Source organism: Peromyscus maniculatus, chromosome 4 (assembly GCF_049852395.1).
Source record: "Peromyscus maniculatus bairdii isolate BWxNUB_F1_BW_parent chromosome 4, HU_Pman_BW_mat_3.1, whole genome shotgun sequence".
NCBI lineage: Eukaryota > Metazoa > Chordata > Mammalia > Rodentia > Cricetidae > Peromyscus > Peromyscus maniculatus.
In genome coordinates this window covers 11,728,289-11,749,593 of record NC_134855.1, presented here as the reverse complement: position 1 = coordinate 11,749,593, position 21,305 = coordinate 11,728,289, and the positions used below count along the sequence as shown (strand labels likewise).

The 21,305-nt window shown below is 51.5% G+C and overlaps 1 protein-coding gene across 3 annotated transcripts; it reads right to left on the bottom strand.

Annotated features, from left to right (window-relative positions):
• Positions 1–1,623: 1,623 nt before the first annotated feature.
• Gfi1b (growth factor independent 1B transcriptional repressor) lies at positions 1,624–13,984 on the bottom strand. 3 transcript variants are annotated; one of them, XM_076568620.1, is made up of 7 exons: positions 13,826–13,984; positions 6,918–7,036; positions 6,377–6,514; positions 5,296–5,567; positions 4,909–5,046; positions 3,578–3,842; positions 1,624–2,393 (listed from the first exon to the last, which is right to left on the bottom strand). In XM_076568620.1, the coding sequence occupies exons 2-7, from the start codon at positions 7,015–7,017 to the stop codon at positions 2,215–2,217; spliced, it is 1,092 nt and encodes a 363-aa protein (XP_076424735.1). In that variant the 5' UTR covers positions 7,018–7,036; positions 13,826–13,984; the 3' UTR covers positions 1,624–2,214. The 3 variants fall into 3 exon arrangements, with proteins under 3 accessions (XP_076424735.1, XP_015857371.2, XP_006983423.2); XM_016001885.3 differs by lacking the exon at positions 13,826–13,984 and having other exon boundaries at positions 6,918–7,116; XM_006983361.3 differs by lacking the exon at positions 13,826–13,984 and having other exon boundaries at positions 3,578–3,743; positions 6,918–7,116.
• Positions 13,985–21,305: the final 7,321 nt, after the last annotated feature.

Sequence of the window (21,305 nt, the reverse complement as noted above, 5' to 3'; positions counted from 1 at the left end):
AAGAGCCTCACATTTGTTGCCAGGGGGCCAAACACCCTAAAGAAGTCAGTTTAAGGGGCCAGGCTTGGCCTGGGTTGGGAGTTCAGTCAGCACAGAGCTTGCCTTGCAAGCGCGAGGCCCTGAATGTGATCTGTACTCACAAAAATAGCCAGGTGTGGAGGTGCACACCTGTAATCTCAGTGCTTGGGAGGCAGAGACAGGAGGATTGCCGGCCTGACTTGGGCCCTCCCACCTAGCTCAATCAGTGAGCCCCAGGTCCCTGTGAGAAGGACAACCCTTGTGGTTTGAATGACATGTCTCCCACAGCTTCAGGCATTTGAACACTGGGTCCCCATTTGATGGCACTGTTAGGGAGATTTAGAAGGTGTGGCCTTGTTGAAGGAAGTATGTCACTGAAGGCAGGATCTGAGTTCAAGGATTTCTGCCATTTTGAGTTCATTCTCTCTGCTTCACGCTTGCTGTTCAAGATGTGAAGCCTCTGCTCCCTGTTCCCGCTGCCATCCCTGCTGCTGCTGCTGCTGCTGCTGCTGCTGCTGCTGCTGCTGCTGCCAGGCTTCCCGCTGGGACAGACTCTCATCTCTCTGGAACCATAAAACCCAATAAACCTTTCCTTCCACAAGTAGCTTTGGCCATGCTGTGTAGCCCTGGCTCTCCTGGAACTCGCTATAGACCAGGTTGGCTTCAAACTTACACAGAGTTACATTGTGTTTTGCAGAGGCGCTATTTAAAGACAATGGAATTCTTTGAGAGTTCTTTGCTTTGCTTCGGTTTTTTTTTTTTTTGTTTGTTTTGTTTTGTTTTTAGTGTCAGGAATTGGACCCAAAGCTTCACACATTCCACGCAAGCACCGCACCACCACTATAGCCAAGTCTCTATGGGATTTCTTTTCTGAACACTTTCTCATCTCCAATAGGCTGGGCTCTCTGAGGCCCTGTTGTCTCATCTGTAAAATGGGACAATGTCACATGCCTTGTGGAGCTTGTGTGGAATGGAGAAAATGTATGGAAACTCTTGAGTCTATACCTTCTACCAAGGCCAGAACTGTCTGCAGAGGAACTGTGAGCAGCTCCTGGGCCATGGGCAAGAGACACAAGTAGTTTAGTGTCAGAGGAGAGAGCCGCTGGCTGGGATGACCAAGGGAGGCTCCATGGAGAAGGTGGCATTGGTGTGGCCTTATTGGAGGGGCATGACTTTAAGTGGGAATTCAGAGGGCTTGGTAGTGCTTGCGAGTACTAGGTCCTGGGTACTGTTTTCCATGGGGAATCTCACAGACTTCTGCTAATATCCCCGCCAGGACAGGACTGTTGTAATAACAGTGTAACTCAGTGGAGCTGAGCCCCAGAGAGGTTCATGGCCCCACCTGAAGTCACACAGCTAGTCAGGAAGCAACCCCAGGCTTAACTTAATCACTCCTGCCAAGTTCCTTTTGCCATACTCACAAGGCAACACTACAGAGTGTGGCCGTTCCTTAGGGCTGCTGCAGGAGACTGCCCGCAGTAGCACTAGCCCTGCCCTCCCGGGTGCCTGCTTCTCAGTTGGTCTGTTAGCTCCTTGTCAAGGCCCTGAAGTCCCCAGACAGTCCAGGTACCTAGTAGGCACTTAACAAACAGCCAAATTCATCTTTATTTTTATTTACATCAGTTGAGCAGAACAGGCGTCTGACACACCAATTCCTCATTTCCCAGCTTTGTGGCTCAACTGTGGAGCCTGACTCCCAGATGAATGTGGTGTGGTGGGGAAGCAGGGTGGGGGGGCAGCCAGCACATCTGGCTAAAGCAGAGGGGTGCCAGACCTCCAGCTGGGGCAGGAGGCAACTCTGACTGTGGCAGCCAGAAAGAGAATCCTTAAAAATTCAAAGTCCCCAGGCCCAGAGAAGACGCAGGAGGGTTTCTCTGTGGATCCTGGCTCTTGTCTGGCTTTAGCATCCCAGTTTTGTCCACCAGGGTCTTGTAGCTTTCAATGCTGTGGCAGAGGACAAGACCAGAGGACATCAATGTGATTGCTTCAGTTCAGACAGGCGAGAGCTGACTCCCACACCTTATAACGGTCTGAGAAGGAGCGTGGCTTGCCGGAGGTTGCCTGGCAACCCCGTGAGTCTCAGAAGAAGCAGAGAGTCTCCTGGCCAGCGCTACTTCTGGGAGGACTCGGGAGAAGGGTGAGAATTATGAGGCTGGCCTTGGAATGAGACACACTGGGGCAGGATGGCCGGTAGTCTCACTTGAGGTTGTGTTGGCTCTCACGGTGACGGCGCAGGTCCACCTTGCGCTGGAAGCCCTTGGTGCACAGCTCACAGCTGAAGGGCTTGAAGCCCGTGTGCTTGCGGCTGTGGGTGATGAGGTTAGAGCTCTGGCTGAAGGCCTTCCCGCACACCTGGCACTTGTGGGGCTTCTCACCTGGGGAAGGGGCAAACAGCAGGCTGGGGTCAGGTGGCAGTGCCAGGCAGCCTCCACCCTGCAGACATTCATTAGGTCCCTTTTATGGCCCACCTTAGAGAATGATGGGAAATAGCCAGGTGGTGTGGTGTGCACCTTGATCCTAGCACCTGGGAGGCAGAGCCAGGGGGATCTCTGAGTATGAGGCCAGCCTGGTCTACAGAGCGAGTACCAGGACAGCCAGGGCTATACAGAGGAACCCTGTCTCCATAAACAAAAAGCAAAAGAAAGAAGAAAGGAAGGAAAAAAGGAAGGAAGGGAGGGAGGAAAGGAAGGGAAGTGAAGAGTTGCAACTGATACACCGCTTACCAGGTGTGGTAGTGCACAACTATAACCCGAACACCCTGGATGTAGAGGCAGGGGAATTGTGAGGTTGAGCTTGAAGTCAGCCTCAGCTTTATATTAACTTCAAAGCTAGCCTGGGCACCATAAGAATTTGTCTCAATAAGCAAGCAAGCAAACAAACAAGCAAAAATGCCTCTCTGATGATCAGTATTGCCAACTTGATGGGACTTAGGATCACCCAGGAGACACACTTCTGGGAATGTCTGTGAGGAATTTTCCAGACTGGGTTAACTGAAGGCCCACCCTAAATATGGCTGGCACTGTTCCATGGGCTGGGGTCCTGGACTGACTGCATAAAAGGCAGAAAGCAAGCTGAGCGCCAGCCTTCGCTTCCTCCCTCTCTTTCCTGACTGTGGAGGTCATGTGACCAGCTGCCTCACGCTCCTGCCACCATGCCTTCCTGCCACGACAGACTCCACTCTCAGATCGTGAGACAAAATAACCCTTCTCATACGTTGCTTCCAACCGGCATCCTTGCCATATAATTCACAAAGTAACTGATGCTGTCTCTCTCTGGAATCTAAGCTGGTCCAAGCTGGCACAAACTGAGTTACAGTGAAGAGTGTGACAGAGCGAACAGCTGTGTGCGTGGGTGGATGAATAATCCACAGCTGTCCGCATTCTGCCCGCAGGTCCACGCTGACCTGGCTATCCCTCTAGTGTTTCTTTACATTGAGCGATTGTCCGGCTCTCCAGCCCCTCCTCAAGTGGGTCTCTTGGCAAATGATGGGGTGCCGGGGGGGGGGGGGCGGCAAGGAGACCCTGTGGCCTTTCCCCAGGCTCGGCAGGGGTGCGCTCACCCGTGTGGATGTAGGTGTGTTTCTTCATGTCCGACTTCTGGTGGAAGCGCTTCCCACAGAACTGGCAGGGATAGGGCCGAGTGTCCGAGTGGATGAGCAGGTGGGTAGACAGGGTGGATGAGCGCTTGAAGGCTTTGCCACACATCCGGCACTCGAAGCTACGCTCCTGCCGGAGGAAACGAGGCCCTGGGGGGTCAGGTGCAGGTGGGGCCTCGAGGCCCGGGACAGCCAAGCTGGGCGCAGGACTGGACCCGGCTGGGACGCCCTGAGAAAGAGGACACTCCGTTGGGGTGACCTCAAGGACAGGGGTCTAGAGGAGCAGGAAGAACCCCACCCCTATTCCGGCTTCCTCAGCTTAGACAGAGGCTGGGGCCTGATTGGCTTCCTACGCGATAGTTCCTTGTGCCTTTCACAGTATGCTTTTCAAAATAAGCCTCAAAGTACATCTGTTGGCAACTAGAGAAACAGCTAATCTAAGTTTTCCAGGAATTCACCAGTAACCCAGAATGAGTTCTTCCTGCCTGGGACAGTGACATGCTGAGTCAATTTAGTTAAGAGAGGTTCTCACATAGCCCCGCTTGACCTTGAACTATGTAGGTAATGATGACCTTGGACTTCTGATCCTCCTGCCTCCATCTCCCGAGGGCTGTTATGTGCACAACCATTCCTGGTTCATTTGGTGTTGGGGGTCAAACCCAGGGCCTCATGTATGCTAGGCAAACACTCTGCCAACTGAGCAACCTCCCCAGCCCAGTAGCCATATATATGATTTGGGGTGAGCCATTTAGCGCGGGGTTGATAGATTTCTTCATTTCTGTGCATCGGGGCCATTCTAGCAGTGGCCTGAATGGGCTGTGGGAGGCTAGGAAGTTGCAAACAGGGCCAGCTCCAGTCTGTTGCTGAGGGATTGAAGCTCCTGAGGTCACTTCCCACCTTTCCCATCCACCCAGGTGTAGTAATCCACTTCCATCTGACCTATATGACCTCTCTGGAAATGGGTAGAGGGCTGGATAGGCACCTGTTCCGCTCTGGAAGGAACGGGTCCCAAGAGTGGGTCCCACCGGCAGAGATAAGTGGGGTGAGGTATGCATTTAAACCTAACTCTAACACTCTTAGAATTGAAAATGCCCGCAGGGCCACTCAGAGCATTAGGATGGTTTCCGAGCCTCACAGACATACTCCAGCCCCCACCCCCAAGTCTCCAGAGCTTCTTCCAACCAGATGTGAAGCCAGTTCAGCCAATCAGAGACGGAGACTCAGACCCAGGGAGGTAAGTCCCTCCCCCGCCTCGCCCACCATCTCGTCACCTTCAGTCTTTCCCAGCTGCTCACCTGGGAATGGACATGCGTGTGCTGCTCTAAGCTCACAGCGTGGCCGAAGGTTTTGCCACAGATGTCACAGGCAAAGGGCCGGGTTCCACTGTGAGAGCGGCGGACGTGCACTTCTAGCCCATGAGGGGTGGAGAACACCTGGGATGGAGCAGAGCAGAGCGTCAGGCCCCTAGAAGGAGGCAGGCCTGTGGTCATGCGGGCCACGGGCCCAGCTCCAGAGCAGGGTGGGCAGGGAAGGGAACTGCATTGGCGGTCCTGCTGTTCTTCTGCTGTTTCCCAGGGAGTCCCCTTACCTCTCGGTGGCAGTTTCCTGTCTATGAAATGGAGGCTGTAGGAGGGACCCAGAGGCCCCTCCGTGCCCACATGCCACTCATGCCCATCACTTACCTTGTTGCACTTGACACAGTGGTAAGTGTCCATGCCCGGAGAGTAGCGCAGGCTGAAGTCCAAGGGGGACTCGGTGCTGGGCACAAGGGGGCTGCCGTACAGCCTCACGGAGCGCTCCAGGAAAGCGGACTGCATGGTGGAGGGGGTCTGTTGGTAGCTGTGACTGTAGGAGGAGGCCAGGGTATCCCAAGAGAAGCTGGGCTTGTAGAAAGGGGGTGACTCCGAGACCGGCGACTCCCCATCCTGGGGCTGGGAGGTCACAAGAGGCCCTTCTGTAAAGACACACGCAGGAGATTTATTTTAAGGTTTTACTTTTAACTTTCTATTTATGTAAGTATGTACCTGTGTGTGTGTGTGTGTGTGTGTGTGTGTGTGTGTGTGCCGTGTGTGTGCCATGTGTGTGCAGGTGCCCTCAGAGGCTAGAAGAGGGCACTGGATCCCCTAGCTGGAGCCACAGGCAGCCGCAAGCTGCTTTGTGGTGCTCAGATCCTGGAAGAACAATGAGCATTCCTAACTGCCATGCCATCTCTCTGGCCACCAGGTGATTTATTTTTACTTACTTGTTGGTTGGTTTGTTTGCTTCTAGACAGGGTCTCTCTGTGTAGCCTTGGCTGTCCTAGAACTCTCTATGCAGACCAGACTGGCCTTCAGCTCACAGAGATCGGCCTGCCTCTACCTCCTGAGTCCTGGGATTGAAGGGGTGCGCCACCACCACCTGGTTCAGGCGGTTACTTTTGAAATAAGGTGGCCCATGCTCCATCTGGTGACCTCTTGTTGAGGGTTCCAGTGTGCAGCCCCAATATGTACCATTGCAATAAGTCTTCACTGCAGTCCCAGCCCTCACACCCTGGGGCACCACCTGGCCACCGCCCTATGGACCTGCTTCACACCCACAGCACAGAAGTCCTCATCTTGAGCAAGTGCCTGACCCAAAGTATCCAGCAGAAGTGGAGAGTCTGGGCAGCATCCAGTGACCTCACTGGTCCTTCCCAACTTCATGACCCCAAGAAGTCCTACCGCAGAGGCCAACCACTTTCCTCTCTGGCACTTTCAGGGGACAGTGGGGACCCCAGCTGGGTACCTGGGGCTGAGGCCATCTTGGGCAGGCTCTGGTCCAGCAGTATCTCTCGCTCCTGTTTGACTGTGTTCCAGTCCAGAGTTTGGCTTGGGAGTAGCGTGCCAAGGACAGGGCTGCTACCCAGGATATGCTCTTTCACCACTGAGGGAAACAAGACCCAATAGTCACCACCTACAGTTCTGGAATGCCTGCAGGGAGCAAGAAGCTCTATGTTTCCAGGGAGAGAGAAACCAGGGAGAACCACCTGCTGCTGCTCACACCAGACCCTCTGCCCAGGATGGGTAGAGGTAAGACAGCCTCAGCTGGACTCACATGCCGCTACCTGGCTCCAAGCCCGATGCTCCCAGAACCCCAAATGTTAGAGGAGATGAGTATTTCATTCATTCATTCACTCACTCATTCATTCACTCACTCATTCATTCATTCACTCATTCAATCAGTGACAGCTAGGCCTCTCCTTCTAGCTGCAGAAGAGATGCCACAGCATCATCAGGACAGAGTGCCAAGTGGGCATGGGTGGGGCCTAGCCTGAGCTCAGACTCACCAGGAATTACGGCAGGAGGCCAGACCAGGTCATCGTCCTGGGCACGGGGCTGGTGGTAGGTATGTGCCTTCTTACTCTTCACTAGGAAGGATCGTGGCATTTTACAGTTTGTGTCGCCCCTGCAAGGGAGAACAGGGTGGGAGTGGCTAAGAGTGACGAGCATCATTCCTTTGGATTTTGGAGCCTTCTTCAGAGATCAAAGACCCCCTGCTCCATGCTCTCCAAAAGTTCACATCCACCTGGCACCTGTAAATGCCACATCAAGTTAAGATGTGACTGAAGATAGGCCTTGTATCCAAAATGACCAGTGTCCCAACAAGAAGAGGGAAAGCTGGGTGCAGGGAGAACTGCTTGTATATCAGAAGCAGGAATTAGAGTCAGGCCTCTGTAAGATAAGGGATGCTAAGGACTGCTCCCTGCTACCAAGAGCAGGGAGAGACCCACAAACTGGCTTCCTTGAAACTTACAGAAGGAACCAAACTTACTGATACTTTGACTTTGACCATCTGGCCCCCCAGAACTGTGAATTAGTCACAGGAAAAATATACACATGCTTAGAAACTGGATTCAGCCTGGGTTGTAGTGGGAAAGAGAAGGGAGGATGGAGCTGGGGCTTCTGACGCAGACACACTGGACCCCGGCTCTAGGAAGCTGTACTTGACAGCTGGGGAAGCAGCTCAGTTGGTAGAGTGCGTGCATGAAGCAATGGCTTCAATCCCTACATAAAACCAGGTATGATGGTGCGTGGTTATAAGCCCAGCTTTTGGGAAGTGGAGGCAGGAGCATCAGAAGTTCAAAGTCATCCTTAGCTATATAGTGAGTTCAGGGCCAGCCTGGGTTGTAGGAAGCCCTGTGGAGAATAGACAAATAAGAAGAGCTGTTCTTGAGCCCCAGTTGGACACACGTTGAGAGACCGCACGATCTGAGCTTAGATTTTTGCACTAAAAAGCTCATGGGGAAGCCTGATGCGGTAGTGCATGCTTTAGTCTCAGCACTCAGGAGGCAGAGGCAGTTGGATCTCCCGAGTCCAAAGCCAGCCTGGTCTACAGAGTGAATTCCAGACCAGCCAGGACAACATAGTGAGATCCTGTCTCAAAAACAACAACCCCCATTCCCCACCAAAAGAAGCTCATAGGGAGAGACCTTCAGTTTGCCTGTTTTTCAGTTTGGGGAGACACTTGACTTCTCTGGGCTAACTTCCTTTACTTTAAGGGTGCTATCCAGCCTGGAACACTGCTGACCACCCCAGGCTCTCACTGCCTGCTTTTGGCAGGAGTTGAGGAGGGGGCACTTACAGAGGAACTTGGGGCAACCGAGACAAGGGGAGCCTTGATTATAAGCCTGCATTGCCCGGCAGGCTGGGAGCTGCTGCAGGCTGGGAGCTGCTGACCGGCAGGCTGGGAGCTGCTGCAGCCTGGGAGCTGCTGTGGTCAGCCCTTCAGCCTGTAGTCTGCTCTCCAGAAAGGGAGGGGATCTCTGTGAATCATGGAAGAGGCCTGAGGAGACCCATCCACTACACCTGGAGGTCTGCTGTTTCCTCGTGGATGGAGGTGAATGTCCATCAGTTCCAGTGGTGGGCATCATCACTTAAGTGCCTAGTCAGGTTTAGGGGAGAATTTGAGGACCAAATGAGTCAAAGGACCTGCCTGGGTCAGAAGGTGGAACCATGCTGACCTCTCTAGATGTCTCCTGCTGAGTCCTCTAGGGTAGCATATGATCACCTTCCCACAAATGGCTTGTATCCCTGCCCTAGTCTGTGTGGTGCTCCCATGGCCCCTTCGGAGTCCTCTATCTTCCCTGTACTCCAGACCATTCAGGCCAAAGATCTAAAGCCTGGGAGGAGCCCCATCCCCCACCCAGGACCAGCCGCCCGCTGAAGGCTGCATCTCTGACACACCCCGGCAAAGGCGGGAAAAGGATTTGGCTGCATCTGAACAACAGTGCAGGCTAGGTGATAAGACCTCACCTCAGACCGGGGTGGGAGGCAAGATTAGAAAAGACAGCTTGGAACTTAGCCTTGGGGCAATGGCCCTCAAGTCACTCCTGTCCCAGGGGGTGAACCCAGAGCCCTGCTGGGGAGTATTAGTGGTAGAGCTGTTTGCAGGGTAGCCGAGTCCAGCCCTCTTTGCTGTGTAGTCTATGTTTAGATCAGCTAAGGGGGGGCCTGATTCGATGGTAGACATTGCTGGGAGCCAGAAAGGGCCTTGAGGGTGTAAGGGGCATGGCAGGCACCTAGGCTGAGCCATCACATGGCACCTCCACCCACTGAGGATGGGCTGAAGAGGCCAGGGGGGAGGCTTGGCTCAGCCTAGCAGGTGTACTTTAAGGATGAACCAGAGAGCCAGCACAAGTTCAAGGCCCTCCATTCTCTGAACTCTAAAACGAAGGATGGGGCTTAGATTCCTGAGTCCATTCCACTGAGAGAGTCTCAGTTCTCTAAACAAAGGATTTGGAGGGGCCACTGCTCTTCCTGGCATGTACAGCAGCCACAGCCTTATCTTCCAGGGACAGCCTTCCTCCCCTGCCCCCTTCCCCTCCTGGGCTTCTCCTTTCCTCCCCACTCTGAATCTTCCCAACTCTCCACTTGAGGGACTCGAGACCCTGAGCGGGGGGTGGGGGGGGTGGGCCGGGGGGGGGGGGTGCTGGGTTCCCCTCCATCTTTGTTCTGGGAAGGCCTCGAGAGCCACGATCTATCGAATGGCTGGTCGGTTTTCTTTTACACGCATTCTTTTCTTAGGAAATCAACTAAAACCAAGATGCAGACTGAGGTAGTCAAGACAGGGCAATGGGAAAAATAGTTGATGGTAACCAGGGTCTGCCTTAGGCTGCCTAAGCACCTCCAGTGCGGCCCTGTCCCAGCCACCTCTCACAGAAGAGAAGCCGGGCTTCCAGGCTGCTCCCGGCAGAACAAGGCCTGGCACGATGTGCCCATCCGGCCCCGGGACCGCCATACTCTCTCTCCGTAGGGGGACAGCAGTTACTCAGTGTGGTCTGGGTGCCACAGGTTGTGCCAGGCCTTTCAGGTCAGGTCCTCACTGAGACACAGCGGCTGCGCCAGGGAAGAAGAGAAGCTGTGGTGGTAACTCTGCTCTGTGCATTGTGTCACTGGGGACAGGGAAGTAGGAAGTGTCCTCAGGTTGCGGGTGAGGATCTCAAGGCTTAGCGAGGATGCTGACTCCTCCAAGGCCAGGCCAGATCCAGGCCCAGGGCTCCTGTCCTGTTTGGATTGAACTCCTGGCCCACTGCCCCCCCCTCCACCCCACCCTCATACCATCTGTACTCCTCACAGTAGCCACTGGTATAGACTATAGTACCAAAAGAAAGTGGGAGCTAGAACAAGAAGTCACCTTCCTCTGATCCCCAAAGACTCCACACAGGGTCCTGACCAGCTCTAGGGGAAAGGCAGATAAGAACAGACTTCCTTAAAGGTAGTTTTGCTGGTGGCCCAGAGTTAAAGGTGACTCAAGGTAAACCGACCCAAACCCAGGACGACACAGGACCATGACCTCCAACTTCCATAAGCACTTACTGGGCGCCTTATGCTCACTTGGGAAGCAAGAGGTCCTGGCTTTTTGGTTCCTCCCACTGGATTGTCCTAGCCCTTATCCCTTCCAGGGCACTGGCTCCCCTAACCCGGCAGAAAGACAGCCGGCACTTGGTCAGACCCCGAAGCCTACAGTGGGAGCCAAGTGTACCCAGAGAATTTCCTCTGGGCCCTTGTCAGCTGAGTTTAAAAAAAGAAAGAAAACAGGAACCAATTACCTGTAGTGTAGTTAATTAACAACCACTTGGTTTTGATTCACATGCACCATTCTGAGAAAGAGCTCGGGGCAGAGATTGTGAAAGACACTGGGATTTCTTCATAAAACAGAGGCAGTGATGGTATCTGCCTCCGGAAAGAGGCCCCGGTTAGCACGCTTCATAAACCTTCTATCCCCACAGACTCTATGGCATAGAGGGTCCATCGACCCTGGGTCAGAACCTCAGCCGGGGCTGTCTGGAGGGACACGGAATGGCATCCTGCACTCCCAGGTTCGGAGTACAGTGGACTCATCCGGATTTGATGTTCCTGATGAGCCCACTGTATGACCCCGTGCAGCCGGTGGAGATGAGTCTGATTCTGTGACCGCGTGAGCCGCTAACCTGGGTTTGGTTTTCCTATCTCTCAAAAGAGACGGTTAGGCTAAGAGATTTCTAAACTTCCCTTTACTCTAAAATCCCATGTACAATCTGTTGACCTTCAACTAGGGACTGACCCACCTTGCCTGAGACACTGGTCACTTGGGTTCCCTTTTCAGGAGGGTTGGGCAAGACTGAGTTGATTCTCAGGGTCAGCTACAGGGGACCCTTTGGACTTCCTTATGTATAAGAGCAGAAGGGAAGGAGGGAACACACTACTGCAGAGCCATGTCACAGAGTCATGGGCCAGGAGCCTGGATCACCTTAGGGAGCCTAAAGCCCCGAGTTCAAGTCCCAGCACCACCAAATAGTCAGCAAGTGACTTTCAGGTCTTCACTGAAGCACATGGTTCAGGGACTGTATGTCCACACTGACAACAGCACCATCCTCAAGAGCTGACAGGTACAGGTTCCATTCAGGCAGGATGGATAAGCCAGACCAAAGCACACAGTATGATCCAGTCTACCAACCGAAGGCAAGTCCAGCATGCATGGCATAATAAACCCTGAGAACATGGGAGGTGAGATAAGCCAGCCACCAAGGACAAGTGTTGTATAGTGCTCAGAATAGGCAAATTCACAGAGACTGGAGTGGATTTGAGGTTAGCAGGGGGAAATAGTTATTGGTTAATAGGTGTTGTGTTTCAGTTTCACAAAAGGAAACAGCCCTGGGATGGATGCTGGGGGTGGTTGTACAAGGTGAATCCACTTGATAACTAATGAAAAGTTCATAAGATGAGCTAGACACAGGGACGAGCACTTGCAGTCCTGGATACTTGTAAGGGAGTCAGGAGGATTGTGTGAGCCCAGGAGTTCCGGGCCAGCCTGGGCAAACACGGGAGACACTCTCAAAGAAAAGAAAGCTCGTCAGTGATGTCTTGGTGGGTAAAGCACTTGCCATGGAAGCCTGATGGCCTGTATTCAATCCCCAGAACCTACTCGGTTGAAAGAGAGAATAGATTCCATAAAGTCGTTCCCTGACCTCCACACGTGTGCTGGGGCATGTGTACCCGACATCTCTCTCACATGCAAAACAAACCCTAATAATAATACTTTTTTGTTGTTCTTTTGAGACAAGGTCTCTCTACATGGCTCTAGCTGTTCTGGAACTGTCTTTGTAGACCAGGCTAGCCTTGAACTCAGAGAGATCCACTTGCCTATGCCTCCCATGTGCTAGGATTTAAGGTGTGCGCCACCATGCCTAGTTAATGACAATAATTTTAAGTTAATAAAAGAAGGGAAAGATAAAAGAAAAATGAAGAAAAAGGAGAAAAGAACTGGGGATAGAGTGTGGGGAGGTGGAGGCAGGATCAGAAATTTAGGGTCTTTAACTTCATAGCAGAAAAAGAAAGGACAGGGGAGTGTAGGAGTGTACTTCTGTAATAGACCCTGCATTCCATGCACCATGCACAGGAGCACCACACAAATCAAAAGAAAAAAAAAAGCTCAAACAAAACTGAGCAAGTGAAATGCCGTCTACACGGTCCGCACTAAGAGCAGAACAGCCTCTGGGGCCGAGATTGCCACCAGAAAGGAGTCAAAACAAGCACCTTCACATTTAGAAGCCCTCTGCCGTTTTTGCCAGGGAGCAGGTGTTGTGTCCCAGAGAAGGGAGACCTCGAGCCATCTGGTCCCAGAACCTCTAGTGGGACCATCACCTCCCGCCCCCTTCCCTGAAGTGCCGCGAATGGTGAGCACCATTGGAGTGATTCCATCAGTCAAACCTAAATGATGCAGAACTGCCTGACTCCCCCAAAGAACTTTCTACATGTTGACCCCTAAACTGAAATGCTACACCTCTCCTGATAGAGGATGAGCCAGTCACCACTTTGTAGGGCTTCTTGGAAGAACACAGGTGGACAGGCACAGCTCCAAAAGCACCAGGTGGCTGCCATACCCACAGCCAGAGGTGACTTGAATTTCCCCTAGGGGTCTCATGAAGATGCTGGCTTTCTCAAGACCCAGCCACAGACAAAGAACATCTGTGGGGCATCTCTGCAACGAACCCTATTTGCTAAGAAGCCCAAGAACTCAAACTTGCCTTTTCCTCTAAAAATAAGAAGGAAGAGCTGTGGATACTCAAAGAGAGCCAAGAACCCCTGATAGTGCCTCCCACCTACAATCCTGTTGTTCCCAGAGGCTGGGTAGGCTCATCTTGACACCTTCCTTCAGTAGCTTCCTAAGGAGAGGGTCTCTGACTCCTCAGTGGTTCCAGGAACTTTTGAGAAGGTCATTGGGAGCCTGTGAGAGGGCAGGCTACAAATCCCTCCGAGTTCCTGGTACAGGCAGCTCTACCTGCAGGGAGACACCAACTTGGGCATCTCTGGCTGTGTTGCATACTGCCCACAGCCCTAGAGGAGCTGTGTGTGTGTGTGTGTGTGTGTGTGTGTGTGTGTGTGTGTGTGTGTGTGAGAGAGAGAGAGAGAGAGAGAGAGAGAGAGAGAGAGAGAGAGAGAGAGAGAGAGAGAGAGAGAGAGAGGAGTATCAGGGTGAAGTTTCACAGAATTCCCAGAAGGAAGGCACGATTCCCCCACTAGCATGGGGCATCACAGACCAGCCCGAGCTCCTTCCTCCTTCTCTCCCCTGGTGATGAGCAGTGCATCCAGAAGAGAGATTACCACAGTATTCCTCCTCTAACTGTAAAGGGAAGCAGCCATTCCGCCTAGGGGTCTCAAGATAGGAACTTTTCAGAGGAGCTCAGCCACCACGGGTCTGGCTGGCAGCACTCACCTGCAAGGAGCTGTCCCTGTTCTGACTTCTGCCTGAGGATCCTGAGAGCCCGGAACCTCCACGCAGTTCTAGTGACTGCTCTCAGCTCTGTCAACTTTATGAGTCTCTGCACAAAGACACTTCTCCTTTTCGTCTCTCTCTGTGTGTTTTTTTTTTCCTCTTCTGTTCCCCTCCCTGATTTTCAATCTGATTATTTGTGTCAAAATCTGGCGGCTGCAGCGTCAGCCAATGACTAGGGCGCGCGAGTGCAGCTACATTTGCTTATCAAAACTTCACAGGAGCTCTTAACCCACTGGAAATTTCTCCAGAAACTTTGAGTAGCATTTGAGAGAAAAAGAGTGGCTAACTTATTAAAATTTAAAACGTAAAGCATTTACTTACAGTCCCTGGTCTTGGGGGGTGGTGGGGGCCATCACTTCCTTTAGGTTTTGTTCCTTTCTTTCCCTTTCTTCCTTTGCTCTCTTCCCCTTTTTTCTTTCCACATCCTTCCCCCCTTTCTTTACCCCCTTTCCTTCCTCTCCTCCTTCTCTCTCTCCTTTTCCTCCTTTCTCCCTCCTCCTTGCCTGTCTTAAGTTCAGCATCACACATTTGTGCTGGGACATCAGAGTGGCCCCCTTGCTTCAAAGCCATTGGATGCTGCTGGGCCACTACAGACCACACTTAACCAGCAAGGTCGCTTCTCCCACTGGGCTCATTGGAAAAAACCAAAACAAAACAGAACAAAATAGGACTTTCCCCAGACTTAACCACAGACAGGCAGGGTAGAAGAACAAAAAAAGTATGGCAGTGAGTTTGGGGACCCTGGACCCCGTGCCTGGCCAAATCCAAGTACTGATTGAATATCAAGTACGAAGGCCAGCGTGTGCTGCCATCTGGTGGCAGCCACGGAGACATGGCGGCCAATGGGGGCCTCGGGATCTCCAGGCCAGCCTGGGACCTTTCACCCCATTTGAACATAGCCCTGTTCCCTGCTCCCCACTTTCTCTTTCCTGCTCCGTCTCTGGGCCTCCTCCCTTTTGGGGATGACTGATTTATTCCGGGAGGTTTTGCATACACAGAGAACTCCACAAAACAGCACTGTTAGCTGATTTGCATGCTCTTGCAGCCCGGACTGGAGAGATTACATTTCCCTCATAAAGAAAACAAACGTGGTGACAGGAAGCTCCGATTGAAACTGCAAGTCCAAGGTTCGAAGTGTAGAGAAAAGGGATGTTTCAATCAGGCCTTTCTGCTGGGAGGCCCAGCCACGCAGCCAGAGCCAGAGGCCACCACAGCTCCCCAGGGAAGCACATGACACTAGAGTCACAGGTCCCAGCTGCTGACCACAAACAGGAGACAACCGCATCCAGCCCCCTCGATCTCTCTTCATGAAAAGAGATTTAGGGAAACATCTTGAATATTCTTTAGATGGCACATGTTGCCAGCCAGCAGCCAGTGGAAACTGTGTCACTATGCAGAAAACTCAACAGATCATAATTAGGACATTTTCAAAACCTTCCCTGACATGGACCAGCCCTCTTATTGTCACATACATTTGCACTTGCCTATCCTTCCTGCTGAACCACTCATTCAATTGCTCCTTTATTGACATCTTTAACGGTTTCACACCACTCACACACACACCCTTTCCCCTGATAACCTTACCAAAGCTTTTGCTTTCTGAATGCACAGTTGTTTGGCTGATCTCTAGCCAGTTCTGTGTGTAGCCCAGCCAGTTCTACGGTGGCTCTGAAGCCACACACACACTGTAGGGAAGGGTTTGATGCCACTGAAGGACCCCAGACCCAGGTCTCTTTTAGGCTCCTCTACAACTAAGAACCCTTCCCTGGAAGAGCAGTGGCCAGGCCACCGGCTCCTTGCATACCAGGACCCCCATCCGGCATGACAGGCCACACAGCCCTGAACCACGCCACCCTGGATGGCCTGAGAAGCCAACACCACTTCTCTAAGCTGTGAGTCTTGGAGGCCACGCCTTCCTTTTGTCCCTCAAATGCCTTTAGCATCCCCGTGCTTATTCATTCATTTATTCAGCAGTTACTCCAGAGGTCTCTTTTTGAGTGAGGTACTTCCTCGCTTCCTCCTCCCTTCTCTGTGTCTGGTCAAGGTCTGTTAGTGAGTGCCTCTTGTGTCCTCTCACAGGGCAGGAGGGGTAAAAGTGTCCCGAGGTTGTGGCCATGCAGGGCAGATGGCAGAAGCCTGAAAGGAATGTTTTTGCCCCTCCTAAGTCCCTTTTAAATATTTTGTATTTTTTTTTTTTAATATTTATTTATTTATTATGTATACAATGTTCTGCCTGCATGTATGTCTACAGGCCAGAAGAGGGCACCAGATCTCATTACAGATGGTTTTGAGCCACCATGTGGTTGCTGGGAATTGAACTCAGGACCTCTGGAAGAACAGTCAGTGCTCTTAACCTCTGAGCCATCTCTCCAGCCCAATATTTTGTATTTTTAAACTTACGTATATGAATGTGGCTGTGTTTGAGTATTCACATGTGCATGCAGCATCCAGGGAGGCCAGAAGAGAGGCTCAGATCCCTGAAGCTGGAATTATAGGCAGTTGTGAGCTGCCCAATGTGAGCGCTGGGAACTAAACTCATGTCCTCTGAAAAAGCAACAACACCCCTACCCCTGGACTCTCCAGCCCCTCACGGTCCCATCCATAAGGGCACTGATTCATTGATGAGGAAGGCTGAGGCCTCCTGGCCCAGTCACCTCCTAAAAGATCACATCTCACTGCCATCACAGTAGGTCTCATGTTCCAATATGAATCTTGGAAGCGCATATTCAGACCACAACAAGTCTTACACAGGAGCCACACAAAGTCTTTCCTGGCCCACAAGATGGAGCAGAGCAATCTGAAAAAAAGCACGTCACTCCAAGTGACAAGCTCTGTGATATAAAGATGAGAAGAATACAATGTGAGCATGGAGCTCTGGAACATGGACCCAGATTCTGGGGGTTCACTGAAGGAAGTGACCCCTATTTATTACTTTATTTTATGTGTATGGGTTTTTGTCTCTATGTATGGCTGTGCACTGTGTGCATGCAGTACTGGCAGGGGCCAGGAGAGGGCATCTGATTCCCGGGGACTGGAATTAAAAATGTGACCATCCAAGCGGGGGCTATGAACCAAACCTGGGTCCCCTGGAAGAGCAGCCAGTGCTCTTAACCCCTGAGTCATCTCTCCAGCCCCCATAAGTGGCCTCTAAATGGGTGCTGGGCTGAGAAGAGTGACTGAAAAGAGGAAGAGGCCAGACAAAGAGCTAGAAGCCAGGACCTCAGGGAACTGACCACAAGTTCAAGTGATAGTTTGATAGACGAAGAAATGGGAGCCGGGAGAGGAGAGAGACAGCCCAGCCAAGGAGGGCCTCTCTGGTGTAAAAGCCACCTTTACCTTTACCCTCAGCCCCAGAACGTTTGCTCAGAACTTAGAGTCGGTGTTTCTCACAGTGTCACAACTCCTTCAGATAACAACCTGCTTTCAGGCGCCAATTGCAGAAACTCAACACAAACTATTTTTTTTTCTTTTCAATTTATTTAACATGTGTATGTGTGGTTTGTTTGCAGGTGTGTATGCTCACTCTGTGTGTGCCTGGTACCTGTGGGAATCGGAAGAAAGTATCAAGTCTCTTGAAATTAGAATTATAGGTGGTTTTGAGCTACCACCTAGGTGCTGGGAATTGAACTTGGAGCCTCTGCAAGAGCAACAAGTGTTCTTTTTTTAATGTTTTTTAAAAAAATTTAACATAATTTTTTTTTATTGATTCTTTGGGAATCATGCACCCAAATCCTGCTCATTTCCCAGTCCCTCCATAACCGCCGCGGGCCCCCCCCCCCCATAGTCTCCCTCAAAAGAAAATCAAGAAAACATTAATTAAAAACAAAATAAACAAATAACCCACTTGGCTCCTCCATCTTTCCTAACTCTCCAACACCTCTTCATTCGTCTTAGCGGCCTTGGGACCTGCAATGTGTCACCCAGTAGACCCTTTTGTCCACTCCACTTGACTTGCAAATGTTCATTGTAATGAGTTGCTGGTCTGGTACAAGGCCTTTGGTTTCTGGCACACCAACAGCACTGGACCCTCACCAAAACTCCTCCTGGATAGCCTGCCGTTGCCTGGAGTCATGGAGATTCCACAGCCATGGTTCTGCAGGATCAGTCCCTTCACAAGCTCTGGAGAGTCATGGAAGGGGTGGATTCCGGGGAGGGCCACCTCAGAGCCCTGCGTGTGAATCTGGGTAGTAGCTGATTTGGTCAATCCAGGTGCTGGGATTGCTCTGCCTCAGGAGAGGGGCAGAGCTGGCTCTTCTGCATCCATGCCATCAGGACCAGCTCTCCTATACCTGGCAACAAGTATTCCTAACTGCTGGGCCACATCTCCAGCCCTAATGTTGGGTAATTTGACAATAATGAAACAGCCATTTCACTGCACTGAAAATGTTCCGCTTCAGATGTGGTTGGATGCAGGTGCTGAAGTGATCCTGTCAGGATTCTCATTAGCTTTTGTTGTCTGGAGGGGTTAGTTACTTTCCTCATTGTTGTGGAAAATACTTGACACGGACAACTTAAAGAAGAGCATGGGTTTTTGTTGGTGGTGTTTTGTTTTTGGCTCCTGGTGGGGAAGGAGTGACAGCAGCAGCATGCAGCGGTCTCTCACTGTCACTGTCCCAATCGGGAAGCAGTGCGTGCTTTCCCCCTGGCCTCAGTGGCTTTCTAGAAGCTGGGTACAGCCCCCATGACCCCATTACTCTTGCATTTTGCACATCTGCAAAATTAGCACCGTGTGAATGGCGTCGCCACAGTCTACTGCCAGCTTGGGATACGGTCTGCTCTCCTGCTGCCAAAGCTGCCGTGGCCTCTGTCCGCCTTGTAAGTGAACCTCGGAAAACACTTCCTTGGGCCGCTGGCTTTCCACATAGGATCCTTTTGGTGACAGGCTCAGTGCTCCCCTTTAAAATGAATTTGTATTCTCACAAATTGGAGTTTTTGTTAGGTGGGGTCTTACCTATTGTCCCAGAAAAGAGACAGGGAAGGCTTCTCTTTTTAAAATTATTTTATTTATTATTTTATTTATGGTGGTGGTGGTGGTGGTGGTGGTGGTGGTGGTGGTGGTGGTGATGGTGGTGGTGGTGGTGGTGGTGATGGTGGTGGTGGTCGTGGTGTGTGTGCAGACATACACGTGTGGGGCTGGTGAGATGGCTCAGTGGAGAGAGGTTCTTACCACATGAGCCTAATGACCTGAGTTCAATACCCAGAACCTACATAAAGTTAGAGAGAAGGCTCTCTCTCTCTCTCTCTCTCTCTCTCTCTCTCTCTCTCTCTCTCTCTCTCTCTCTCATTTTATTTATTTACTTATTTGTTTGCTTGTTGACTTTGTGGATATGCACCTGCCATGGCACGTGTGTAGAGGTCAGAGGATGACTAGTGGGAGTCGGTTCTTTCCTGCCACCATGTAGGTCCCGGAAACGGAACTCAAGTTGTCAAGCTTGGTGACAGGCACTTACAGCACTGAGCCAGCTCACTGGATCCACGTCCTCTCTTGAGAGGCACTAATCTTAACAACCGCTTTCCTTGTCTCTGGCTTGCCTGGCATCTTTCTGCTCCTTTCCCCTCCAAACTGCAAGGGCTTTTGTACATTTTTGCTCTTCCACTGTAGTGATCATTGAGAGCAGCAGGCAGCCCTGACGCCACGCCCTGAACACTATGCCACCTTGACATTCTTCTCCACCCAAACAACTTAGTCCACTGGGTTTGAATTCAACCTCAACCAAACTTTCAAGACACAAGCAGAATGCACCCAGGTTCTTTGCCAGAATGTAACATAAACGGCCTCTGGTGCGGCTTCCAGTACAATCATTGTTCACCTCTGAAATCTCATGGGCCAGGCCCACACGCTTTGCATTTCTCTTAGCATGCTGGTCTTCCAAACTCTCACCAGAACGGCCCAGCAAGCTCAGCTCAAGGTGTTCTCAGGTGTCTGTCACTTAAAGCTCCAAATTACTCCATATCCTTCCACAGACCAGTTCAGAAGGCTTAAAAATCACACGATCAGAGAGTCACAGCGATGGCCCTCCTTCTGGTACCAATTATTTTGCTCACAGTTTAAGAAGAGGTGCTACATGGAGAGGTTGGGAGAGGACTCCTGGGTAAATGCTTGCTGTACAAGCCGAGTGCAGACTCCCAGCACCCACGTAAAATGCCAGGCATGGCGGCGTGCACTTGGGATCCCAGTGTTAGACAAGCAGAGGCAGTAAGGTCCCAGGGCATGTTGGCCAGCCAGATTAGCCACGCAGTGGGCTCCAGGTCCAATGAAAGACCCTGTCTCAAACACAGAGAACCACAGAGGAAGACACTCAACATGATCCTCTGGCCTCCACACAAGCACACGCAGAAGAGGAAGAACCCAAGGAAGAACCTGCTGGCCCTTGCCCTCTGTGGGGCTTCTGGAGAGCTGGCTGATCTGGGGCTCTTCTTCTCTATGTATTTTGGTGCCAGGAAAACACCCATTTACATGTGTTGCTTGAAGTTCAAGATTAGCCGGCAGCAGACAGAGCAGAGGAAGACCTAAACTCAGCCACCGAGGAGGCTGTGGCTTCTTCTTATGGTAGGCTTCTTGCCAGGATCTGCAGCCCCCAGGTGCTGGAGCCTCTCTTGCACGCTAAGGGCACTCTAGATCCCAGAGAAGTAATTTACTATGTGGCCACATGGTGGCACTCTCTCCTCCTTTTCATTGAACAAAAATAGTCTCCGTACAAAAATAATGTAGAGGCGCTGTTTGAATCACAAGAATCATATACGATTAGACGGAAATACGGATTTAAAATTCACCTCTTTATTAAAATTTTCAATCTGAATTTCTTTTTAATTTCTGTGTCTTCTCCTTTTCTCTTACCCTGTCTCTACCTGCAGATCTCCTTTTTTTGTCCCTCCCCCCTTCCCTCGCGGCCCCCCCCCCCCCCCCCCCCCCCCCCCCCCGCCACCCTGTAGCTCCTTCTCTCTCCATCTCTTTTACCCATCCCATGTGAGTGTAATGGTTTCAATTCAACCTCATCATTACTGACATTTGCTTAGGTAGCCATGTGACTAGAAGAATCTTCCCAAGGTGGAGAAACAGCTCTTCAAAGTCCTCCCACAATCCCACATGAGACATCATCCTGATAGAGACCTAAGGTGAACCCCTGGTCTACTGGACATGGTGGGCAGGAAGAGCAGCTGAGGCCCAGAGAAAGACCTGCTGGGTTACCTACTGTGAAGGTTAATTCTGTCAACATGACAGAATCCAGAATTAGCTAGGAGACAACCTCTGGACCTATCTGTAAGGGGGTATCTAGCCTGGGTTAACTGAGAGGGGAAGACCCACCCTGAATACAAGGGGTGCCATTCCACAGGCTGGGGTCCTGGACTGAGTACAACTGAGGAAATGAGCCAAGCATCAGTGTCCATCACTCTTCTTCCTGACTACTGATGCAATGTG

Excerpts from the sequence above, each read along its gene's own strand:
- Gfi1b (XM_016001885.3), bottom strand. The coding sequence starts at position 7,083 with ATGATGCTCGTCACTCTTAGCCACTCCCACCCTGTTCTCCCTTGCAGG. Across the intron at positions 5,568-6,376 it reads CAAGATGGCCTCAGCCCCAG|AAGGGCCTCTTGTGACCTCC; the intron begins GTACCCAGCTGG and ends GTGTCTTTACAG. Across the intron at positions 5,047-5,295 it reads ACTGTGTCAAGTGCAACAAG|GTGTTCTCCACCCCTCATGG; the intron begins GTAAGTGATGGG and ends GCTCCATCCCAG.